This window comes from Callithrix jacchus, chromosome 9 (genome assembly GCF_049354715.1).
Source record: "Callithrix jacchus isolate 240 chromosome 9, calJac240_pri, whole genome shotgun sequence".
NCBI lineage: Eukaryota > Metazoa > Chordata > Mammalia > Primates > Cebidae > Callithrix > Callithrix jacchus.
In genome coordinates, this window is record NC_133510.1 from 66,769,057 (window position 1) to 66,778,952 (window position 9,896).

The 9,896-nt window shown below is 49.8% G+C and overlaps 1 protein-coding gene across 1 annotated transcript; it reads left to right on the forward strand.

Annotated features, from left to right (window-relative positions):
- The first annotated feature begins 493 nt into the window (after positions 1-493).
- Positions 494-9,647, forward strand: KRT76 (keratin 76). The gene is made up of 9 exons (XM_017976068.3): positions 494-1,092; positions 2,181-2,401; positions 4,126-4,186; positions 4,928-5,023; positions 5,540-5,704; positions 5,801-5,926; positions 6,572-6,792; positions 8,194-8,228; positions 8,665-9,647. The coding sequence occupies exons 1-9, from the start codon at positions 514-516 to the stop codon at positions 9,090-9,092; spliced, it is 1,932 nt and encodes a 643-aa protein (XP_017831557.2). The 5' UTR covers positions 494-513; the 3' UTR covers positions 9,093-9,647.
- The last annotated feature ends 249 nt before the right edge of the window (positions 9,648-9,896 follow it).

The window sequence follows — 9,896 nt, forward strand, 5'->3', positions numbered from 1 at the left end:
AGAAGACAAGGCCCAATGATGGGAGAGACTGGCGCAGCCACTACGGGAGCCTGTAGACACGGGTGCTGCAGGGAGGGACCCAGCCCGCCCGAAAGAGGTTGTCTGGTTCTCACCCCTGTGTCATGGAGCTCATGGCTCCTGATCCCCTGGTGTCTGAAGCTGCTTCCTCCTGGTGGATCCGGTGTTGCTTGGGTTCCCTGAAACCCTTGAGGACATCACACAAAGGAAGGGAGGAGAGCTCCAGCATTTTGTCAACCCAGGCAAGTTTAGGTGATTAAGCTAAGAAAGCAAAGCCACTCTGGCCCAGAGGATTATCTTTGAGGTGTGTCTGGAACCAAGAAGTAACTTAATGCCTACGAGGCAGACCAGACCCAAGATGACTCTCAGCTAATTGCCCGTCTCTCCTTTTGCCAAGCCAAGCTCCCTGGTATATAAAGGCCAATCTCCTCTGTTGTCCCCATCCCTCTCATCTTTTGCTAAGTGATCACTAGCTTGCCTCCAAGCTCTCTCACTATGAACAGACAAGTCTGCAAGAAATCCTTCAGTGGCGAGAGCCAGGGTTTCTCCGGCCGTTCTGCCGTGGTCTCCAGCAGCAGCAGGATGAGCTGTGTAGCCCGCTCTGGGGGAGCTGGCGGAGGGGCCTGTGGCTTCCGGAGCGGAGCAGGTGGCTTTGGCAGTCGCAGCCTCTATAACCTGGGTGGCAACAAGAGCATCTCCATCAGCGTGGCCGCTGGTAGCTCCCGAGCTGGTGGCTTTGGTGCAGGGCATAGCACCTGTGGCTTTGGAGGTTATGGAAGTGGCTTTGGGGGCATCTATGGTGGTGGCTTTGGTAGTGGCAGAGGAGTAGGTAGTGGCTTTGGAGGGGCTGGTGGCTTTGGAGGGGCTGGTGGCTTTGGTGGGCCTGGCAGCTTTGGCGGTCCTGGTGGCTTTGGCCCTGGGGGCTTTCCCGGGGGAATTCAGGAAGTGACCGTCAACCAGAGCCTCCTGCAGCCCCTCAATGTGGAGATCGACCCCCAGATTGGGCAAGTAAAGGCCCAGGAGCGGGAGCAGATCAAGACCCTCAACAACAAGTTTGCCTCCTTCATCGACAAGGTGAGGGCAAGGCCAAGAGGTGCTGTGGAGGGCTTGAGGTTCCCAGGGGTTGGTGTAGAAAGATGCCATGGGACCTGTGAGACACAGTGCAGGGGTGCCTGACTCTTGTTCTGGTGCTGCCTTGGTCCCTACAGGACAATGAGCCTTTCACTGTCTTTCACTTTGTGGGCCTTGTTTTTCCAGCTGTGAAGCGGGGGGAAGAATTCCTGGTCCTGGTTTTCTGCTAGGAATGAGATGAGGGTAAATGAAGTGAGAGTCCAAACATGCTCTTTGCTCTTTGAAGAATGAGGCATTAGTCATGAAATTATTGCAGTTACTTTAATTCCTCCTGAAAAGCAATTGCTTGATAATCCAAACTAGCTGGTCATGAAAACTTGAGCTAGCACAGATCTTGGGCCTGCCTCTAAATGAGGAATATCGGCGGCTGCCTCATCTTCCAAACGATGTTGTGCTTCAGCCAATATTAAACTGAGCTGTCCATGCTGGGGCAGAGAAGGGTGTGCTGGGTCTACGGGGGACTGAGCCCAGGATCTGAAGTGAATTCTAGGTCAGCTGCAAGCTGAATAACTGAAAGGTCTTCATATGTGAAACGTCTAAAGAAATGTTAGATCTCATTGACTGTTTGCACTGCCTTTATGGAGCTGAAAAACGCTTACATTGAAGAGACAATGACAAATAACTTTGTCTGTGCTGACCTCCTTTAGTTGTATTCTGAAGGATCCCTTTAGACCCAGGGCAGTCTTAGGTTTGATTCTTAGCTCTATCACTCAGTAGACTCGTCACTTTGGGAAACTTAAATTCTTTGAGTCTCAGTTTCCTTATCTACAAAATGGGGATCACAGCAACTCCTTTGTAGGTGGTTGTGAGGATTACATGTGATGGAAATACATGAAAATAACAGGTATGGCATAATCACTCAACACATTCTAACTCGCCTTTTTCTAAATCTTCATCCTTTCCAAATTAAAAAGCAGGGGCGATTGCAGATTGAAGAATTGGGTTCCTTCTCCACATTTCCACCATTTGGGATGGGTGGCCCCACATGCCCAACTCAAGAGGCTGACTCCTTTTCTTCTTCCCCGATGCAGGTTCGGTTCCTGGAACAGCAGAACAAAGTCCTGGAGACCAAGTGGGAACTGCTCCAGCAGCAGACCACAGGCTCCGGTTCAGGGCCCAGGAGCCTGGAGCCTTATTTTGAATCCTACATCAGCTTCCTGCGCAAGCAGCTGGATTCACTTCTAGGGGAGAAGGGGAACCTGGAGGGAGAGCTGAAGAACATGCAGGACCTGGTGGAAGACTTCAAAAAGAAGTGAGGGCTCCTCCTGGGGAGTTTCCCCTTTTGGGGAATTAGCAGGGAGGTGTGGTCCTAATTTGGGATTTCAACTGTTCCCAGCTGTGCCTTCAGTCAATACTCTGGGATGGATTTATTGAGTGGAGCATGACCAAGCAGAAGGGGGTGAGAGGGTGGGGACTGAGACTTCTATGTGGCTACGACACAGATTTCAGTCTCCAGGCAGGCCCCCTCCTATTCCAGCTCAGAGAGAGAGTCCTCCCAGAGTTTAGAGCCTTTTAGGATGGGCAGTCCGCCACATTGACTGTACATAGGAATCACCTGGGATGCTCATCAACAATGCGTATTCCTGTATTGCAGACCTAGGTGTTCTGAATCATAGGTGTGGGGCAGGCCCCAGGGGTGTGAGTGCTCCCCAGCTCCTGGGGATTCTAGGCAGATGCCCAGGGCTGCGCTTTGTAAAGGCCTCTTTCAGTGTTTCCCGTCCAATCCCCTGTCCTGCGGCTTTGGTTTGCCTCCTCCCCAAGTTGCCGTCCATACCTGCTGAGGTCTATGAGGAGCAAACTGGGCCTCTTGGGGTGGGAGGGAGATCCAAATTTCTCCAGGGGTCAGAACCTACAAGATGGGCACACCTGCTCTGTGGGGGCCCTATTCCAATTCAGCTGCACAGGCGTGGTGGGCACCCACTCTGTGGCAGGCTCTGTGCTGGCTCTGGGAATCCAGTGGCAACTCAGATTCACATTCCCAAAAGAGGTCCCAGAGGCCTCTTTTCCCCTAGAGGAGAAAAAAGAGGTCCTTCCCAGAGAACTCTTTTCTCCTAGAATCAGTCCGGTTCCTCAAGCTTTATGAAATCCAAACTCTTGGTATTAGATTTTAGTCCTTAACAGGCAGGAATCCCACAACTTTGATGCATTCAGAAGACATGAGTTCATTCTTAACAAGAAGTAACTATAATGAAGAAAACAGAAACAGAGAAAACAGAGGCAGAAAAGCCCAATGAGAGCAAACATTTTATTGGGTTTCATATGTGCATATTGTGCTTTGCAAAGTCAATCAAAGAGCCCAGGCAAGTAGTCAAGCTCCTTGAAGCCTGCCCTGTCACCGTGACTGCCCATACCTCTGCCCACCACTGGATTTAAAGGGAAGTGGCCCCAGCAGTGCCCTGAGCTCTGAGAGGTCGCTGGGTAGGACCAGCTACATAATTTTCAGGGCTCAGTGCAAAATGATAATGCAGGAACCTAGTTACAAAATTATTAAGAATTTCAGTCATGCCTGTAATCCCAGTACTTTGGAAGGCTGAGGTGAGAGAATCACTTGAGCCCAGCAGCTGGAGGCCAGCCTGGGCAACAATGTGAGACCTTGTCTCTACTAAAAATTAAAAAGTTAGCTGGGTGTGGTGGCGCATGCCTCTGGTTCCAGCTACTCAGGAGTCTGAGGCAGGAGGATTGACTGAGCCTGAGAGGTTGAGGCCACAGTGAGCCATGCTTATGGCACTGTATTCCAGCCTGGGTGACGGGGTGAGACCCTGTCTCAGAGAGAGAGAAAAAAAAGAGTGTCAAGGTGGTGCCAGCATTGAGGTGAATGTGAGGACCCTGAGTCCGGGGTCCCATGTAACCGCTCAGGTCACATGCCCATGAAGCTGGTCCTGTCTCTGCACTGGTGAGGAGACTGCCTGAAATCCTCATCTTTCTTTTTCACTCCTGAAATGTTGCTGATCAAATGTTTGCCTCTTCCTGTTCCAGGTATGAGGATGAAATCAACAAACGCACTGCGGCAGAGAATGAGTTTGTGGGGCTCAAGAAGGTAGGTGAGCCTGGACCAGCATATCCAGGTTCCCTTTCTGGGAGCTGTCCCCCATGGAGAGAGAGCACAGCCAGCTGCTGTGGGGGACAGTCACCTTATCCTGTGTGTGGGATGGACACTTTTCCTTGCATTTTTGGAAATGAAATGTTTAATGAAGGAAGCTGCTCTAAGTACATTACCATGAGACGAAAATGTTACTGCGACTAATGAGCTGATTAGCATTGTGAACAAACAGTGAGCACTTTATGTGTAGAATTAATCAAGATTTTAGCCTACAGATGTACTCCAGATGCTATTAATAACAATCAGCAAATACTTGTAGCATATTTAAACCAGTCATAAAGATGAAGTAGTGAGAATACCCTAATTTCTGTTCAGGAGTGTGGGGTTTCTGGTACTGAACAGCCAAAGTCACATACACATCAGGTAAATGTGATTTTTCTACCCTGAAATCAGATGGCTACTCTGTGCCTTACGGTTTGTATTTTGTTAAAGCAATGGGGTTTGATATGTCGAGCAATTAAAAGGAAGGAAGCCGCTTTGATTTTCCTTATTTTAAGTAGACTTGGGAAGTAGAAAGTAGAAAAGTAGAAAATTTTAAGTAGAAAAGGGAAGATGAGAAGTCACAGTTAGGAGGGGAGCTGGGGGAGGAACAAAGACGAGACATGAGGGCTTAGGAAAGAGTCGCTGGGTGGGAGGGGAACTGAGGGTCATTCTCCGGGTTTCTGACCTCCCCTGCAGGATGTGGATGCGGCTTTCATGAACAAGGTGGAGCTGCAGGCCAAGGTGGACAGCCTGACAGATGAAGTCAGCTTCCTGAGGACCCTCTATGAGATGGTGATTCCTCGGTTTGCCAAGCTCCGGAGCCTTCCTGTCTGCATCTTCCCAAGCATAACTTTAGGGAAAGCCAAACAGCACAGCACTCACAAAACCAGGAATGGGGTTCAGAACTCAGCTCCACCCCACCTGGGAAATGTTAACTGAGCTTCCTCAGTCTGCATAGGCCTGGCCCACAGGTCCTCAGGCCATTTTGCTCTGTGTCTTCTCTCTGGCTCCTGTACCTGTATCACAGCTGGTTTCTTCACAATACTCCTCCCTGCTGGGGGCCCATGGAAACCTACACAATAGGGCTCATTGGCTGATACCTTCAGGCTGACAGCCAGATTATATTTGCATATTTCCTTTAGCCTTGTTTTCTAGCATCCTTTAGGCTGTAACCAGGCCTTAAGTATGAGCTTCTTTTACCAACTGATACACTTCTAGCCCCATCCTTGGGGTATCTCTGCTAGTAGAGGATTCCTAGCATCTTTTGGGCCAGGGGATGGTGAGAGTAACTATCCATGTTTCCTAAAGGAGCTGTCCCAGATGCAGAGCCACGTCAGTGACACGTCCGTGGTGCTGTCCATGGACAACAACCGCTGCCTGGACCTGGACAGCATCATTGCTGAGGTCCGTGCCCAATACGAGGAGATCGCCCAGAGGAGCAAGGCTGAGGCTGAGGCTCTGTACCAGACCAAGGTGGGAACCCTCCCTGTGTCCTTAGATCCTGATGACCTTCATCAAGAATGTGCCAACACTGTGCAAAAGCCATATTGATTGGTTTTCCTCTGTCAGCTTGGGGAGCTGCAGACCACAGCTGGCAGGCACGGGGATGACCTGAGGAACACCAAAAGTGAGATCACGGAGCTCAACAGGATGATCCAGAGGCTACGGGCTGAGATTGAAAATGTCAAGAAGCAGGTGGGGCTGTGTTTAACGGAGAGATCCTGGAGGTCTTCTGGGCCCCGGGGAGAAGCAGCACAAGCTCTGCTTCTCTGCCACAGGTCCTCTCTGTCCTTTCATGGTGTCACACATGGGGATAGCACCGTTCTCCAAAGATGTTTCTCTTGGAGTCTGAGCTTCTTGGAATGCTCACTCAAGAAAGATGTTTGCTTATTCCGGTTTGCCTAGCAAATCCTACCACTGCAGTGTGGGACTTAAACACTCAGCTCTCAGCAGGATCTACCTTTAGTGAAGCTGTTTCTCACATAGTTCACATAACCTTGATGGCTGCTCTGTATCGTTGGAATGAAGTGATTAGGCAAGAGTTTTTAACAGTCTTGCAAAAAAAGATTAGAGACCAACCAGACCACTACTACTTTTACCAGCATAGGAAAGGAAGTCAGTGCTCCCTTTCTTCATGAGCCACAAGTTGATTTCAATGGGCCAAAGATGAATTAACCAATTGCAAAACTGACTTCTTTTCTTGAGCATGTTCCACTGGGATTTCTAAGAAAAGGGAGGAAGGGATGCAGGATGTGGGGGAAGAGATCTACTCCTAGTAAAGATCAAGTGTTTGTTTTCTGATCATTACGTTAATTGATCTTCTACTTCCCTCTGTTCCAGAATGCCAACCTACAGACGGCAATTGCAGAGGCTGAGCAGCGTGGAGAGATGGCCCTCAAGGATGCCAACGCCAAGCTCCAAGACTTGCAAGCAGCCCTACAGAAGGCCAAGGATGACCTGGCTCGGCTCCTGCGTGACTACCAGGAGCTGATGAATGTCAAGCTGGCCCTGGATGTGGAGATTGCCACCTACCGCAAGCTGCTGGAGGGCGAGGAGTGCAGGTGAGGGGCTGTGGGATCACCATTCTCCAGATATGGTTTTAGACTGACTTTTGATAATGTGGAAAGGGGGCAAGATGATAAGCGGAGAAACACTCAGACAAAGGGCAAGGAGTGTCTTGGATGACAGAGTCAAGGATTCAAGCCCCACTATTTTAAGTCCATCAAGATCATCCAACTCTCAAGAATATCATGGACATCAATATTATATTGCGTATCTCTATTAATCTTCACCATGTTCAACGTATTGGGAAGGTTCTTTGGCATTACGACAAGTGGTAGACCAGTGCTGACCACTGGAAGTTTTTGAGATGATGAAAATGTTCTATTTTTGTGCAAATAGAGTAGCCATTAGCCACTGGAGCACTGGAAATGCGGGTAGCGCAACTGAGAAACAGAGTTTTACATTTAATTTAATTTGAATTAACTTAAACAGCATCATGTGGCTACTGGCTACCATATTGGAAAACGCAGTATGGACAAGCCCCACCCATGAAGCTGAGTCCATATGGGACATGGTTGATACATCTATGTTCTTGGAAAATAATACAACATTAAGCAGAAGATAAAGGCTTAGTGAGTGGTTATCAAATGCTAAAGGAGTGTCAAAAATTGAGAGATTTTCCTGCTGAGTTCCTGCCCAATACATCATGTGTTCAGAGGGAAGCTACTCCTCTGTCCTCAGGTAGCTCCCAATCTGATGGAGGAAACAGAAGCCAAGTATGAGAAGGAAAGTGAGAGTGAAGATGATGTCAAGTGTACTAGGAGTCATGGGATAAGGAGGGAGTGGTCAGCATCAGGGGGCACACATTGGCGAGGTGTGCAGACCATTCCATATCTTCTCAGATATGTGGACGTGCCTGCTCCATGAACAGGAATAAGACACAGGAAGATGGGCAGTGTAGGTGGGACATTTCAAATCCATCCTGCATCAAGTGTCAGCTCCTCCTATATTTTCTCCACCCTGAACAACCCTATCATATCCACCATCAATCCAGGAGGGCTCATGATGGAAGCCTTCTTGGAAAGGGAGAATTGGAGATAAAAAATCCAGGGCTGGGTAGAGAAGAATGGAAAGGTACGCTAAGGTGGGAAGATGGTCTTAGAAGGGGATGAGAGGTGGGGACAGGCCAATCAAAGCAGAGTCGGGAGTCAGACAGTTTTCCTAGAGAAGATAATCTCTAAGGGCTAATGGGAAAAGGGTGGGATGTCTCAACCCTTGAAGCAGCCCCCTTTTCTGGGGAGATATGGTCATGGAAACAGACTTGAAATAGGCTTTCTTCTCACAGGAGCTTGACCCCCAGTGGGACAAATGGGAGAGTGTGGCTCTCAAAGTTGTGAACTCTCAGCTCTTTGGCTATTGACTCAGTGCAGAAAGAATTCACATCTCCTCTTCCTTTTCAGGATGTCTGGAGAGTGTCCGAGTGCTGTGTGCATTTGTAAGTAGCCCATTCAGAAAACCTTCTCCCTGGATTGTAAAAAGGGCAACTAGAAACATCCTCACTGACTGAGCTTCAGGCTAGACAGCCTGTTCCCAGGAGGCCAGGCCACCTGACAGCATCCATGATCTCAGGCCACGGCCACACACTCTACCCCTAGTGTAAGCTGACAACCTCTCAGGCTAAAGCTAAAACCCCTCTGGTTTGGGGAGTGGCCTAGGTTGGAGAACCAGAAATTTTATGGATACTTCTGGTTCCTGTTCTTGGGGGAAGGCACCAGAGGGCAGGCTCACTCTCACAGTTTGCAAACTGAGGCACTAGAGAAGTTAACATCTTTCTCTAAGTCACATAGCCAAGCAGGGTAGGGATGTAATACAGGTTTTGGCTTCCAGTTTCCCAGGCCTTTTGACTGAATTGTGTGCCTGTTGTCTTGTAGCAGTGGTCAGCAATGTCACCAGCACAAGTGGCAGCTCTGGCAGTAGCCGTGGAATTTTTGGAGGGGTCAGTGGCAGTGGTGGCTACAGAGGCAGCAGCAGGAGCAGCAGCAGCAGCAGTGGTTATGGAGTCAGTGGCGGCGGCAGCAGTGGCTATGGAGGAGTCAGTGGCGGCAGCAGCAGTGGCTACGGAGGGGTCAGCAGTGGCAGCGCCGGGGGCAGGGGCAGCAGTGGGGGCTACCAGAGCAGCAGTAGTGGGAGCAGGCTCGGTGGTGCAGGTAGCATCTCCGGGAGCCACAGTGGAATGGGCTCCAGCTCTGGCAGCGTCCAGACTTCTGGAGGCAGTGGCTACAAGTCTGGTGGTGGAGGCAGCACCAATCTCCGCTTCTCCCAGACCACCAGCTCAAGCCAGCATAGCTCCACCAAGTGATCTGTGCCCAGTCTCTATAACCAGCTGCTTCCCACTCAACTGGCAATAGCATTTCCCACTGTCTGCTTGGCATCAATAGATGCACATGGTTTAACCACATTTTTCCTCAAATTCCCTGGAGAAGAAGCTGAACTCCTGGTTTCTCCAACCCCGTGACCTTCCCAGGGCCATGGAGGTCCAGTTGCTAGTCTGGGATGATGATGCCCCTGGAAGACTCCCTACAATGGCCCCTTACTTTAGACAGCAACCTCTGAGCCCAGGCCAGTCTCCATCTTTCCAGCCTAGCCTGTTCCCACTCTGGCCCATCTCCCGCTCTTACTGGGGGTTGGTGATTTAAAGCCAGTCATCTCAGCACTCTCTGAGGAGGGCAATGCCATGGGTTCAGTGCTGGAGGGTGCACGGTTAAGATCTCCAGACTGCCGGTTCCCAGGGAGCCCTCCCTACATCTGGGCTTCAGATCCTGACTCCCTCCTGTCCTCCAGTTCCCTGAGCTGTAGAGCCTCTGGTGATGAGTATGTTGCACTTTCTTTTCTCAGTAAATTGCACTGAATTTCACATTCTGGTGTTTGTCTTTTACTCCAGGAGTCACAGAATAGATCATGACCCAAAAGTGATGAGAAATCAGGTGGGGGTGATGGTCTTCCGGGAATTTAAAAGTGGTTATAAAGGCTACTGAATAGTTTTGGCTTCTCCATCTATTTGGTTGGGGTTCCTGTGATAGGTCTGCCCAAAAGTATGTCGTTTAGGGGGAGACCTTCCCCACTCCCAAGAAAGTCATCCCATCCATCCTCCAGCCTCTGAGCA

Excerpts from the sequence above, each read along its gene's own strand:
- KRT76 (XM_017976068.3), top strand. The coding sequence starts at position 514 with ATGAACAGACAAGTCTGCAAGAAATCCTTCAGTGGCGAGAGCCAGGGT. Across the intron at positions 1,093-2,180 it reads TTGCCTCCTTCATCGACAAG|GTTCGGTTCCTGGAACAGCA; the intron begins GTGAGGGCAAGG and ends TCCCCGATGCAG. Across the intron at positions 4,187-4,927 it reads AGTTTGTGGGGCTCAAGAAG|GATGTGGATGCGGCTTTCAT; the intron begins GTAGGTGAGCCT and ends CCTCCCCTGCAG.